General features: G+C 43.1%; 2 protein-coding genes and 1 non-coding gene across 4 annotated transcripts; 2 read left to right on the forward strand and 1 right to left on the reverse strand.

The window, feature by feature from the left end:
• The first annotated feature begins 225 nt into the window (after nt 1–225).
• LOC123399365 (bifunctional 3-dehydroquinate dehydratase/shikimate dehydrogenase, chloroplastic-like) lies at nt 226–4383 on the forward strand. 2 transcript variants are annotated; one of them, XM_045093781.1, is made up of 11 exons: nt 226–617; nt 830–935; nt 1344–1562; nt 2052–2407; nt 2489–2552; nt 2648–2753; nt 2838–2978; nt 3178–3326; nt 3417–3579; nt 3674–3721; nt 4022–4210. In XM_045093781.1, exons 1-10 carry the CDS (start codon nt 367–369, stop codon nt 3715–3717), a joined length of 1599 nt encoding a protein of 532 aa, XP_044949716.1. In that variant the 5' UTR covers nt 226–366; the 3' UTR covers nt 3718–3721; nt 4022–4210. The 2 variants fall into 2 exon arrangements, with proteins under 2 accessions (XP_044949716.1, XP_044949715.1); XM_045093780.1 differs by lacking the exon at nt 3674–3721 and having other exon boundaries at nt 4022–4383.
• A 2316-nt stretch (nt 4384–6699) lies between these two features.
• On the reverse strand, nt 6700–6771 carry TRNAP-AGG. The gene has a single exon. It is a non-coding gene; the product is annotated as a tRNA-Pro (tRNA).
• On the forward strand, nt 6767–10559 carry LOC123399366 (mitochondrial substrate carrier family protein ucpB). Its single transcript, XM_045093782.1, has 8 exons — nt 6767–7173; nt 8366–8427; nt 8507–8743; nt 8820–8984; nt 9088–9137; nt 9219–9351; nt 9804–9841; nt 10139–10559. The coding sequence occupies exons 1-8, from the start codon at nt 7050–7052 to the stop codon at nt 10233–10235; spliced, it is 906 nt and encodes a 301-aa protein (XP_044949717.1). The 5' UTR covers nt 6767–7049; the 3' UTR covers nt 10236–10559.
• The last annotated feature ends 3440 nt before the right edge of the window (nt 10560–13999 follow it).

The following is a 13999-nucleotide window of genomic DNA, read 5'->3' on the forward strand; positions in this document are numbered from 1 at the left end:
TTTGATGGTGATCTACATCCCACACGCGAAATCAACGGCTCACGAGCAGGATGCGTGAGAGAGCTCGGAATAGGTCCGGTTTTACTGTCCTTAAATAAAATAATGTGGCGAGCCACATGAAAACAGGCTTGCCCATGATGATGGCCCTGCTCCAACGTAGGCGCGCCACGTCAGTCAGACCAGGTTCCGTTCCACCAACCGCCCGGCCCACTGAGGAAACACGAGCGTCCGAAGCGAGACCCCAAGCTTCCACCAGCCGCCAGTTCCAAGGAACGAGGCATCCATCTTCCGCGAGCTGAAGCGCACGCTCCCCCTTCTCACCAACCACCGCCACGCCGCGCGGCCCATCCTCTGACGACGACGGCCATGGCGGCGGCGATGTCGGTGTCGGCCGTGGTCCCGCCGGCGGCAGCGGTGGCGCGCGCGCGGACGCTGATCTGCGTGCCCGCCACGGCGCGCGCGCCGCGGGATATGGCGGCGGAGGTGGCCGCCGCCGCCGCGCTCGGCGCCGACCTGGCGGAGCTCCGCCTCGACCGCCTAGCCGGGTTCGCCCCGCGCCGGGACCTGCCCGCGCTCCTCGCCAAGCCCCGCACGCTCCCCACCCTCGTCACATACAGGTGGGTTTGGGTTTTTATTTTTATTTTGTGCGAGAAGGCAGCAGTCTGGATTGTGTTGGGAGGTGTTATAGCGGGGTTTAACTGAATGGGGGATTTTTTAACTTCGCCATGCATCATCCTAAGCAAAACAACAGTATGCACTTGTTTGGTTAATTGCCTATAAACATCGCCTGTCGTAACTAAATGTATGTTGTTTATTGTTGGTTTCATAGGCCGAAGTGGGAAGGTGGTGAATATGAAGGTGATGATGAACCGCGATTCGAGGCACTTCAATTGGCAATGGAACTGGGAGCTGAATACGTTGATATTGAGCTTAAGGTTTGCACCGAGTAAAACATTTCTTTCTCTTCTGCGAATAGAATCACAAGGCTAATTCACTAGACAAATACTCCCTCTGTCCCAAAATAACTGTCTCAAATTTGTACTAGCTCTAGTACAGAATTGTACTAAGCTCAAGACACTTATTTTGGGACGGAGGAAGTAAATCTTTATGCTCTGGAATAGAAGAATTAACATTCCACCCGCATTGTGTGTGTGTGTGTGCCAGTTTGAGCTGATGCTACGAAGTTCTTAATTTAAGAGACACGTGCACTAAGATGAACCCTGTGTAAGGTTAACAAGATACTGCTGCTAATTAGCATTGCTTATTTTCCGGGATATGACTCTTGCCTTCTGCAACAATGAATAATTTGGTAGCTGCTTACAGTAATCTTTGTTATTGTGCAGGTTGCTGACAAATTTATTAAATTCATGTCCGGAAAGAAACCTGAAAACTGTAAGCTCATTGTTTCATCCCATAACTATGATAACACTCCTTCGGCAGAAGAGCTTGCAAGCTTGTTGGCTCAGATTCAAGCAACAGGAGCTGATATAGTAAAAATTGCGACCACTGCTACTGAAATTGTTGATGTTTCAAGAATGTTTCAAATACTTGTACACTGCCAAGTAAGTTTGCTGTCTAATTCTAAGCAAGCTCAGCACACACTAGTGTTAGTCGTTGCTATTTTTCGTGTTTATAGTATTGGTCCGCAAGACTGCTCTATATACCTCATTTAGCCTAACATCTGCTGATGAAGTGATGATCCCTTAAGCTAAGGTCGAAATGATAATATTCTCTATGAGGAATCTTCTCTAGTAGATCTGTACTTATATCATCATATCCAGTGTAAGGACGTCCAAATATTGCTATTTTTAGTATAAGTATTGTTGTAGATAAATAGATAATGTACTGCGATGGCCCTTAATAGCAGAGAAAACTGTAAATTTCTTAGCTGAGAATGCACTTTCGATGCACAGGCATCAATTTAGGGGTTCTCGCACTTGAGTGAGATATTATGCTATGTGACATGTCCATGACTCCATGCATGCTCCATTTCTCAGGTGCTTTAGCAGGATTCCTAGTTCACATTATCTTTTATTTGAATAATGCATTAGGAAAAGCAGGTGCCGATCATAGGACTGGTGATGAACGACAGAGGTTTTATTTCCCGAGTTCTTTGCCCCAAATTCGGTGGATACCTTACTTTTGGCTCTCTTGAAAAAGGAAAAGAATCTGCAGCTGCACAGCCAACCGCTGCAGACTTGATTAATGTGTACAACATTAGACAGATAGGCCCAGATACTAAGGTGTTTGGTATTATTGGAAATCCTGTTGGACACAGTAAAAGCCCGATTTTGCATAATGAAGCTTTCAGATCAGTGGGTTTGCATGCTGTGTATGTGCCATTTTTGGTGGATGACTTGGCTAAATTTCTTTCAACCTACTCTTCGCCAGACTTTGCTGGCTTCAGGTACTTAATCTTAGTGAGCCACATCATATACTCTGTTTCAACCAGAAGTTAATTCTTTCCATCCAATGAACTGGATTGCAGTTGTACAATTCCCCACAAGGAAGCTGCAGTTAGGTGCTGTGATGAGGTCGATCCTATTGCCAGGGTAATTTCATCCTCCCTTCTGCTTCTCCATTCATTGGATTGTTGAACCATTTAGGACACCTAGATTAACATTTGGGAGTATGACATTTTCTGCAGGACATTGGAGCTGTTAATACAATTATTAGAAAACCTGATGGGAAACTTGTAGGCTACAATACTGATTATGTCGGTGCAATTTCTGCTATTGAAGATGGAATAAGAGGTTTCTACATGCCACTATATACTGAACCATTGTACTATCGCTGATCAGTATTCAATTTAAGTGGCTGTTAAAACAAATTGGCAGCAACACAACCAACGCATTCTACCACGTCACCACTGGCTGGAAGGCTTTTCGTTGTTATTGGGGCTGGTGGTGCAGGGAAAGCACTTGCTTACGGTGCAAAAGAGAAGGGAGCAAGAGTTGTAATAGCAAACCGCACTTTCGGTATGCATTTCCTTTAGACCCTGTGTTATCGATATTGATCAGCATTCATAGAGCACATGCTACATATTAAAAGTCACATCATTTTTCATGTTGTATCCTTACGTCGCTTCATGTTTCAGGCAACTATACAGTTTGCCGTTACATTTGAATAATTCTGAGTGTGTTGTATCTCAAATGTAACATTCATTGTACTTTCCAGCACGTGCTCAAGAACTTGGTAACTTAATTGGTGGGCCTGCTTTGACTCTTGCGGAGTTAGAAAACTACCATCCGGAGGAAGGGATGATTCTTGCAAACACAACAGCAATAGGAATGCATCCAAATGTCAATGAAACTCCTCTATCAAAGGTTTAAATCTCCGTGTTTTTTGCTACTCCGAATTACAATGGAATATCTTCTGTGTTTCTACTTTCATATACTAATGATATAATTTTGCAGCAAGCGCTTAAATCTTATGCTGTTGTCTTCGATGCGGTCTACACACCGAAAGAGACGAGACTTCTTAGGGAAGCTGCAGAATGTGGAGCCACAGTTGTTAGCGGTTTGGAGATGTTCATAAGGCAAGCAATGGGTCAATTTGAGCATTTCACGGGCATGCCAGGTAAAAAATTGATGCTTATATTTTTGTGTCCTTGTCCATGAGTTCGTCTGTGGTAGTAAGTCTTACATCGTTTCTCCTATGGCTCGTCATACAGCTCCAGATAGCTTGATGCGTGATATTGTTCTGAGAAAGACATAATAAGGTTTGTTCAAAATGCATCCTTCGCTTCCATAGGACTGTTTGGAAAACTACTTAGGTGCCATTATCTTTGCATGTTTCCAGGTTTCCAGTTTTCACGTTTTCATGGTAGAATCACGATGTTTTTATTTTCTTTCTGTTTTCAAGGTTGTGTGGAAGACTAAAATGTGTTAAATATCTGAATGAGGTGGCGGTATATTGTTTGGAAATGAAGTTAGTGTGGCGGTGTGGCCATAATATCTGCAGTTTTATTTCTACGGATGCCCAATGGTAAATTTTGATATAACTATGTCTTTGTTTTCAGCGGTTGATGGTAAATTCCGAGCGCTGGCAATTTCTGTGGACAACCCTAGTGCCGTGAAGGGAAACAGGAGCACATCACTCAAGCCTCGCTTGTGATAGACACATCCATGTCTGCGGGTTTTCGCATAAGTTTTTGGATTTGGAATCAGCAATCAGTTTGAGTAGATTGTGAGATGGCCTCGCTTGAAAATTTGCATTGTATAGCCCAAATATATTTGTTTGCCAGAAGTTGGTGCAATCAGAAAACAGCAAGGAGGCTTCGCTTGCCAGATTGCATGAGTTTTCTAGAATACTAGTAATAGTGATAAATTAATGTACACCTGTGGAATTTGATCAGATTTGCTCAGCGCCTGTTACTAGATACGTATTATGTTTTCCCTTTAGAGTTTTGGACTTAAGACGATGAGTCCGAACAATCAAATCATCTATAATCTTTATCTTTACCTAATAATAAAGAGGTTATAAAACCCACCGAGGTGATTTTACAAAAAAGCCTTTACTATTTATGACATTAAACTCGTAGTATATATATATTTTTAATACTCATATCTTTTAAACCGTAACTTTAAATTTAACATATTATACATGAAATTTGATTAGAAAAATATGTAGAATTTAAATATGATATTATTTTATCTGTTAAACGTTTAATAAAAATACTATCTAGGGTGCAATCTTAATAAATAAGTCATTATTCGTCTTTCTTTCATACCGGTACTCATCCGGGTTGGGGATGAACACGTCAACAAAATCAAGATTAGAGATGAAATTGAAGGTCACTTGACTGATTCTTTGTACGTATTAAATCTACATGCAAGCCGTGTTAAAATAGAAGACCTGTGAAATTTTGAACTGCATTTTTATAGGATAAGACCATTTTTGTTTGTATCGTAACTATAAATTCTCAAATTATAGACATTTTTTATAAATTAAGAGCGTGTGTCGTGTGGTATTTCTTTCTCCCGTTGCAACGCATGGGCCCTTTTGCTATAATAATAAAGCGGCTATTGCTTCCGTCGGAAAACCCACCATGATTTTTTTTAAAAGCCCTTGTAATTTTTGTTATTCAACCCGCACTCCATTTATCTGCAACGCAAAAGGAAAAAACGATTCGCTGCAAAAATTATACCCGTACGCATCGCCTCCTCCCGTCGATCCTCGGCCACCCTGGCCTGTGCCCAGGCCGCCGCCACACCACTCGCCGCCGCGGCCGACCTCAATCGCCACCGCTGCCGATCTCAACCCACCCGCCTCCGCGGGTGTACCTCTCCCCACTCACTGCCCCCGTTGCGGCGCTCGAGCGCATCGCGTCGACCCTGGTCCACCCCTGGCCTGTGCCCAGGCCGCTGTCACACCACTCGCCGCCGCGGCCGACCTCAACCACCACTGCTGTCGATCTCAATCCACCCGCCTCCGCGGTCGTACCTCTGCCTGCTTGCTGCCCCCGTTTCGGCGCTCGAGCACAGCTTCTGGATCAAATCAACGCGATAGCTACAGCGACTTGGGATGATGCGTCCGCTCGATGCAGAACGGCGGTGGCGTGCGGATAAGGCACGACGGAGCGAAGTACTTACAGGTGGAGGCGGGCCTCCATGGCTCACACGGGGAACTCCGAGGTTATGGCGCGTCAACGGTGACTCCTTATGGCCAGATAGAGGCGTCTAACCCTTGCTCCCCTCAATGTATCCCCTCCTCTGGCAGGAACTCATCATTTGGTGAGATCCCCTCCCCATGCCTCCAACCGTGTGCCAAGCACCGACAAGAAATTTTGTTTTGTGGGAATTTGTTTGCTGATGAATGAATGTATTTAATGTAAGATTGCATTGTTGTAGAGAGAGAGAATGAAACACCACCTTCAGTTTGTCATCTCATCCCACATTCTCTACCCCATGAGTGAAATAAGATAACAGTCCATTGATCAATTCAGGTAGCCTCTTTGTTTTGCTTTGTTTGTCCCGCTCAATTTCTCATCATGATGGAATTAACAATGGACGGGTTGATTTTCCAACAAAATAGGATAGGACTTACTACATTAGTTAGTTAGCTTATTATTTTAATAAATCAAAATGATTATAAAAATTAAAAGCGTGTGATATTTTTTTCTTCCGTTGCAACGCACGCACGGGCCTTTTGCTAGTAACTCTAATAGTAGTACTAGCATCGATCTCTAGGTTTTGGAAGACTTTCTTGTTCCTAGCATCCCAAATCTTTCATAGAACGAGGAGGAACATGAAAGAGCTAACTGACCTAAGAACATGAGGAGGAACATCCCAAAATCTTCAGATGAAGAGGAAGAAGCTAATGCATATCAAAACTGAAAATACCAAATCAAAGAACATAAATGAGTCCCATCAATAAGAAAGAACAATTAGAGGAGATGTTGGGCTGGTGCAATATTAAACAAAAATATAGTTAAAAATAAAGAAAAAAAGAAGGTATACTACATACTCCCTCAACCCTCTGACAAGTATTTTTGAACGGAGGAAGTATATAAAAAGAAAACACAAAAGAAAAAGAAAAAATGTTTCTTCGTTTGACATGCAATTTTTGAACAAGTATTTCCGAACATAGGAAAGAAAAAAAAAATGTAACTTCGTTTGACATGCATTCTTCAACAAGTATTTCCGAATAGAAGAAATATAAAAAAGGAAAATACAAATCAAAAGAAACGAAAAAATTGGGGCATTCCGAGAATTGAACTCGGGACCTCTCGCACCCTAAGCGAGAATCATACCACTAGACCAAATGCCCTTTGTTGATGCTGACAGAGAGGAATCTTTCTAGTACATCTTTACCACAGACCAATTGCACAAACTAATTGTCGCTCTGTGCTTCTGTGGTGATTCAGGCGATAGTTCGTCCTTCTTCGACTCCCCCCCCACGTGAACCGGAGCAGGAATTGCAACAAGAACAAATTCCCAATTCCCTCCGCCCCGAGCTCAAATCTTGCCCCCGCCTGCTTGATCGCCTCGTCTCCCTCGTTTCTCCGTCTCGCGCGGCTTGGCCAGGGGGATCCGGCGCGGAGAGGAATGGCGTCGCCGATGTCCGGAGACGCACGCACGCCGCCCCGGGGGGCGGCGCCTTACGCCTTGTACCAGTTCGGCACCAGCGGCGCCGCCGTCGCCGTCGCCACCGCCGCCACGCATCCGCTCGGTCAGCCAATTGCTCCTGCACGCTCAGTATATATCGGGTTGGGTTTGATGGGGACAACAGATTTGCTAGTACCATCTTCTAGCCCTTGCAGTAATCTGTCACAGGCATACGAATTTCGGGTCATAGTCCAGGCTTGGTTTTATTTGCATCCACCAGTGTTAAACGTTGTTGGCTGAGAAGCCGGGCGACAGATTACATAACATCATCGGACAAGTTGAAAGGAGATGGCCAGGGCCGGTTCCTTGACAAGTTGAAAGGATAAGGCAAAATGTCGGGTGATGCCACGTGCTCGTCACATAACATCGAGAGAGTTAGGCCTCTGTCTCCATTGAGCTGCAGTGCCGTGCGGTGTTCGAGATGCGCCTTTTTGTGCCCTAAGACCTTGTAAACTCTTCTATTGTCAATGAAAAATTAGCAGCTCTCCTGCTATTTTTCTGAAGAAAAGCACATCTGATTTGCAATGAATCAGTATACATGATGGAACTGGAAACTAGGTTTTAAGTAGATAGAGGCTTGGGATATTTTCCCTGTAGAAAATAACCGTGTCAAACAACATTTCTTGTATTGAATTAGGTTAAGGTACAGTTTTCCCAGCACAACAGGCTGTGTTGACAAGTGTTCATCCATCAGATTCAGAGCACATGATAAGCTGTGCTTTGGGAATATATGTCCTCATGGATGATGGTCTATATGTTGATATAGATGAAACGTTTATTTGAATGGAATGCGTGAATTATATGCTGTCTATGCTTATTACTTTGCCTAATCAGTGCATTCTGTTTAAATTCTTGGCTTGGTGTATTTCCCCGTTCAAACATTTAGTAGGGTTTGCTACTGAAAAACAGAATGCGACAAATGAGCCTCTTTTGTCTGGACCATACTGGATAATGGTTAACATCAGCAAACAAAAGGGTACATGTGGATGTGGATCCAAAGCAAATTAAACATATATTGGTTTGACCAAAACTAAGGAGGTCGCACGGCCCAGTTTTGTTGTGATTTTTCCAAGATATTTGTCAAGTAGCTCCTGGATTGGAAACTGTGTCATGCTTCTGACTTGATAAAAGTGAGTTGTTTATTGCTATGCTGCCAAGTGATAACGTTGCGAAAGGATAGTCACTCTTTTATGTATGTTTGTTCCTCCAATAAATAACAAACCCTTAATATATGTGCTATCGTTCTCATCTTGCAGATGTTATCAAAATTAGACTCCAAATGCAGCTTGCTGGGCAAAGAGGAAATTTAGTTGGGATGGTAAGCACAACCTCAGGTCTCGCATCAGCTATGTATGAGCTTTTAATGCTAAATTTAGTAGTTCTAATAATCCTACCAGGGGGCAATATTTAAACAAATGGTAGAAAGGGAAGGGCCTCGATCACTCTACCTGGGATTTGCACCAGCATTGACTAGATCCCTCATCTATGGTGGCCTTCGATTAGGACTGTATGAGCCTTGCAAACATGTCTGCAGCTATGCATTTGGTTCAACAAACTTTGCTTTTAAATTTGCATCTGGAGTAGTTGCTGGTGCCCTAGCAACTGCATTGACAAATCCTATGGAGGTTTTAAAGGTACAGTATTGTGATACTTAATTCAAAGTATGAAATAGTTTTATGGACTTGATCTTGATCTGGGCACATCCTATAGGTGAGGTCACAGATGAGTACAAGCAGAATTAGTACAATTGGAGTGATGAAGGAAATTGTATCAGAGGAAGGAGTCAAAGCGCTTTGGAAAGGAGTTGGCCCAGCCATGGTGAGAGCAGGCTGCCTCACGGCATCACAAATGGCAACTTATGATGAGGCCAAACAGGTATACAACATTTTTTGTTTTGTCTTTTGATTGGAAGGAATGCAGTTGTTGCATAGTACTACTAAATGAGCCACCACTGAATTTTCTTATTTATTTACTTTAGGTCTTGCTAATGTGGACACCATTTGAAGAAGGTTTTCAATTACATCTCATGTACTGTGAAATTTGTTATGCATTTTGATGCCTGTACTTCGATGAAATATGTTGATAGCTATTTTTCTGTGCGGCTGAAAGGTCGAGTTGCATCGCTGGAACGGCTGGTACACTTGTGACTGCACCTATTGACATGATCAAAACAAGGCTAATGCTGCAACGAGAGTCCAAAGGTGCCAGAGTATACAGGAACGGTTTCCACTGTGCGTACCAGGTGTTAATCTCCATCCTTAGCTGTAAATTTGTGTTTTGTAGTGTGCGTCCGTGAATGAAATTGAAAAACGTTGGTAAATAATATTAAATCTAGTCGCTTAACACAGAACCAAATTGCACAGTTAGTAGATAGTAGTTGGCACAATATGAGACAATTGGCATATATGAAGAGTAGAAATGCATGAATTTTACAGAGTAGCAACAATTGGCAATCTATTCAAAACAGTAAGATAGAAAGTTATCCCCACAAGCTATCAGAGGATTCACATTTTCTAGGACCCCATGTCATGTCTATAGTTTAATGTTAGGAATGAAGTGTAAACAAAAAATGCGTCCATTTATTTGGAGGTCTCAGATCTCAAATCTTAACTACTAGTACATCCAATTTTGGCTAACCTGGTTCTTTCTTTCTGGCTGCTAATGTATGTTATACATTCGTTTCTCGGTTCACAGGTTGTCCTGACGGAGGGTGTAAAATCACTTTATAAAGGGTGAGTAATTTTTCGCTTAATTCAACAAGTCTTGATCATGCTATGTTGTTAAATCATTTGCACCTCTTCAGATACAAAACGATGATAAATATGAACTTTACCAGTATACTTATGGAAAACGGTAACTAGTTAAAGATTGGTAGGATATGATTATATGAACCACAATCCAAAGCTCTAGTTATTGTCCCTTTTACATTGAAAATTTGTTACAGGACGTACAGCTACTACAGCTTGAATATAGTTTCTACTTGAGCCCCTTCCATTGTGATTTCCTAACAAACTCTGCAAAATTTGCAGTGGGTTTGCCACCTTCGCAAGGTTAGGCCCTCAAACAGCAATCACTTTCGTCGCGTGCGAGAAGCTGCGCGAACTCGCTGGAATGTCTGCTATCTAGTACCACGTGAGATTGAAGAAATATACGGTTCAATATTTGTCTAGTTGGAGGGCATATTTTACTCCATTCATTTATCAGCAGTTTTCCACATTCATGAGGGTCTGTCAGAATTGTAGCACTGACTTTTGAAAGGATAAAGAAATTGGGCTGCTTCAATGGTTAGCTTGTAGTACTTGCTACCGATCAGATTTTCTCTTCAGGTCACGAAGTAGCAAGGACAGAATAATACTGTAGTACTCTCCATTTTTGATTTTCAGCCTGAGCTTCGCATTGTTTATTTTCTTCAGACATTGCAATTTTACATCCAGATGGTGATTTTTGTCATGAGAGATCATGATTTTAGTTGTATTACAAAATGGATCATCAGTACCAAAGTGCATGACAGTACACAGTGCAATCAATTGCAGAATCAACTCCACCATCCGTAGATGCCTGTGCCTAGATAAACAATTTGTTCTCCTTATGTACGTACCAAGGAAGAGAAGAATAACTGGTATTCCGCTCCCGAGCTTAAATGATCCCTCGTGAACAGTAAAATCGAAAAAAGTAGTAATTTCTTTTAGAAGTTATGATTTTCTTTTTGTGATAAACTTCAACAGAATTTTTATACGCTTGCAAAATTTCAGAACTAAACGACATTCATGGAAGATGTGGCAAAAAAAAGTCAGCACTCCAAAATGTTCACAAAACTAGCATTTTTGGAACCTTTATTTTTTTTCCACGACTTCAACGAATGTCATTTCGTCCTGAAATTTTGCAAGCATACAAAACATTTGTCATAGTTTGCCACCAAAAAAATAAAAAAAAAACTAGTTTTTTTTTATTTTATGTTCATAGGGGAGCATTTGAGCTCGGATGTAGATACTCTATTTCCATGGGAAATGCTGTTCATTAAGTAAAGTCCCGAAGGATGGTAATTGTGTGGCCAACCTCTGCTAAGCAGGCCTGTGCCTTGTTGGTTTCAGACTCATGGCTAGAGGAATGTCCATCTTTCCTCATTAGCAGCCTTACGACGGATTGTAATCGGATGTTATTAAAGCAATAAAGCTCCCCATATTCCCGGCAGGGGAGAGAGGAGTACGGGAGGGAGAGAGGAGTACCTCCAGCACAAGTGTTTTGTGTGTGACGGCTGTCTCAGGAACAGGAGATGGCTGGGAGCCTCCTTTTAGGTTAGTCCCACTACATGGGCCTGGTGAAAAGACCTCGATGACGCCTAGAGGGGGGGGGGGGGGGGGGGGTGAATAGGCTATTTAAAAACTTCTTCGGATTTGGCTTGAACCCAATGCGGAAATAAACTAAGAGGGTACTTGTCAAGCACAAATCCTAAATGCACTAGGCACTGCAACGTGTATCAACAACACGATCTACCAAGATGGACACAATACAATTACTAACAAGCACAAGTAAGTTACACAAACTTACTTGAGCTATATCACACGACAAGTAGGTGAACAACACAAGATACTAGATCACACTATATCAACACGATGTATCAAGGGATGCAAGTATGAACGTGTGGATATAGAGGGTATGCTTGAATGATTAATCTTGTACAAGAAATGGCCAACACAATATAATGAGCACAAGCAATATGCAATGTATGTATGCTCAAATAACACAAGTAAACCACAAGTAAGAAGTTAGGGTTAAGGATAACCAAGGTCACTGAGACGAAGATGTATCCCGATGTTCACTTCCTTGGAGGGAAGCTAGTCACCGTTAGAGAGGTGGATGTTACCACGAAGGCACACCAACGCCACGAAGGCTCACCCTATTCTCCCTTTGAGATAACACCACGAAGGCGTTTCTCAACCACTAGTGGTAAGCCTTTGAGGTGGCTTCCAAACCCTCACAAACTTTTCCGGGGGAAATCACACGGATTGATTCCTCTCCGAAGAACTCCTACCGCCTAGGAGTCTCCAACCTCCAAGAGTAACAAGATCACAGGGAATGCTCAAAACTTGCTCAAATTACAAATAGCTTGGGTTGAGAGAAGGAGAGGGAGACGATCTATCTTTTGATTGGAACACCTCTCAAAGGGGCTCACAAATGCTCTTGGGATCTAAGATTTGGAGTGAGCAAATGTGTGTGAGGTGGAAATGTGTTCTTATGAGGATAAGGCTGTGTTGGGCAACCCTCTCACGAAGTGGGAGGGGGGTATTTATAGTGGGGAGAGAAATACAGCCGTTGGGGATATTTTAAGTCACACAGGGTCCGGACGTCCGACGGTTGTCGGAAGTCCGGGCGTCCGACAGGGGTCGGTCGTCCGAGGCCTGTAGATACGACTGAAACTATTTTGAATTACACAGCGACCGGACGTCCGGAGAGGACCGGAAATCCGAGTTATACAACTCAACTTCTACTGGTGGAAGGTTCCGGATTTCCGACGAGGGTCGGACGTCCGGAGGGAGCCGGAAATCCGAGTTATAGAGCTCATGTTCTTCTGGTGCAGGGCTCCGGATTTCCGAAGCCTGTCGGTCGTCCGAGCCTTGACCGGCCCTCGGACGTCCGGAGGGAGCCGGAAGTTCGAGTTATATGGCTCAAGTTTCTCTGGTGCATAGTTCCGGAATTCCGAAGCTGGTCGGCTATCCGGGCCTCGGACGTCCGGAGAGAGCCGGAAGTCCGAGTTAAATGGCTCTGATTTCTCTGGTATAGGATTCCGGATTTCCGAAGCTGTCGGTCGTCCGGCCCTCGGACGTCCGGAGGAGGCCGGATGTCCGAGGCACTGGTTCTGTTTTCAGATAACAGCGGAGCAGTGGAGATGTGGTCTGAATAGAAAGTGAAGATGTAGTTTGAGCAAGTTCATCGCAAAACCTGTGATCCCCTCTTAATAGTGCGGGATCCCTAAGGACTCAAGAATCATAAAAGAGTACTGATGATCCATACTTGAGTGTATACTTTTATTCGCTGATCATTACTCCGCACCACTAACGTCAAAGGAACTGATACCTTTGAGTTAGCCCTTTCACCTGAGCTTGATGTTGTTGTTCCTTCTTGGCTCAAGTTGAAAGCAAGACATGATGAAGTCTTCAAGTAGCTTTCCCATACACAATGCGGAAATCCTAGCTTATGTATTCATCTTCATTTGTCCACCATGTGAACATCCACAAGAATCAAGCATGAAGTTCTCAAGAATGCTTATCTTGATCTTGTCCTGTCCACCATGTGAACATCCACAAGAATCAAGCATGTAGTGCTCAGGAATGCTTATCTTGATCTTGTCCTTGTTAGCACATGAGGTTGTCCTTGTGAGCACATGATCATTGACAATAGTTTCAATGATATATTCGTGCTGATCCGCTTGAACTTGCACACCACAATCTTGATGACGATCACCACTTGACGTCATCCTTCATGGGTTGTATGAGATCTTCCTTTTGACGCAAGCCCAATGGAGGCACACCTAACCCCCACATAGGAGTCTCACAAAGACCATGGGTTAGTACACAAACACGTAATGGACAATGCTTACCATACCATGGGATCACTTGATCCCTCTCGGTACATCTTATACGCTTTGTGTGTTGATCATCTTGATTTACTCTTTGTCTGAGATCTTGATCAACCTAGTGTTTCTATGACCATTCTTTGGATAATACCTTGAATAACATCTTGGTCATCATATAAATTCCTTGAACCCAACAGATGGACTTCAAGAAGTGCCTATGGACAAATCCTATAAATATAACTTAAGGCAACCATTAGTCCATAGGAATTGTCATCAATTACCAAAACCACATATGGAGATATGCTCTAACACCTGG

This window comes from Hordeum vulgare, chromosome 5H (genome assembly GCF_904849725.1).
Source record: "Hordeum vulgare subsp. vulgare chromosome 5H, MorexV3_pseudomolecules_assembly, whole genome shotgun sequence".
NCBI classification, from domain to species: Eukaryota; Viridiplantae; Streptophyta; class Magnoliopsida; order Poales; family Poaceae; genus Hordeum; species Hordeum vulgare.

What these genes read in the sequence shown, in the direction of transcription:
- LOC123399365 (XM_045093780.1), top strand. Translation starts at nt 367, where the DNA reads ATGGCGGCGGCGATGTCGGTGTCGGCCGTGGTCCCGCCGGCGGCAGCG. An exon ending in CCCACCCTCGTCACATACAG is followed by an intron (nt 618 to 829) that starts GTGGGTTTGGGT and finishes TTGGTTTCATAG; the next exon opens with GCCGAAGTGGGAAGGTGGTG. An exon ending in AATAGCAAACCGCACTTTCG is followed by an intron (nt 2,979 to 3,177) that starts GTATGCATTTCC and finishes TGTACTTTCCAG; the next exon opens with CACGTGCTCAAGAACTTGGT.
- LOC123399366 (XM_045093782.1), top strand. Translation starts at nt 7,050, where the DNA reads ATGGCGTCGCCGATGTCCGGAGACGCACGCACGCCGCCCCGGGGGGCG. An exon ending in CTTATGATGAGGCCAAACAG is followed by an intron (nt 8,985 to 9,087) that starts GTATACAACATT and finishes TATTTACTTTAG; the next exon opens with GTCTTGCTAATGTGGACACC. An exon ending in GTTTCCACTGTGCGTACCAG is followed by an intron (nt 9,352 to 9,803) that starts GTGTTAATCTCC and finishes CTCGGTTCACAG; the next exon opens with GTTGTCCTGACGGAGGGTGT.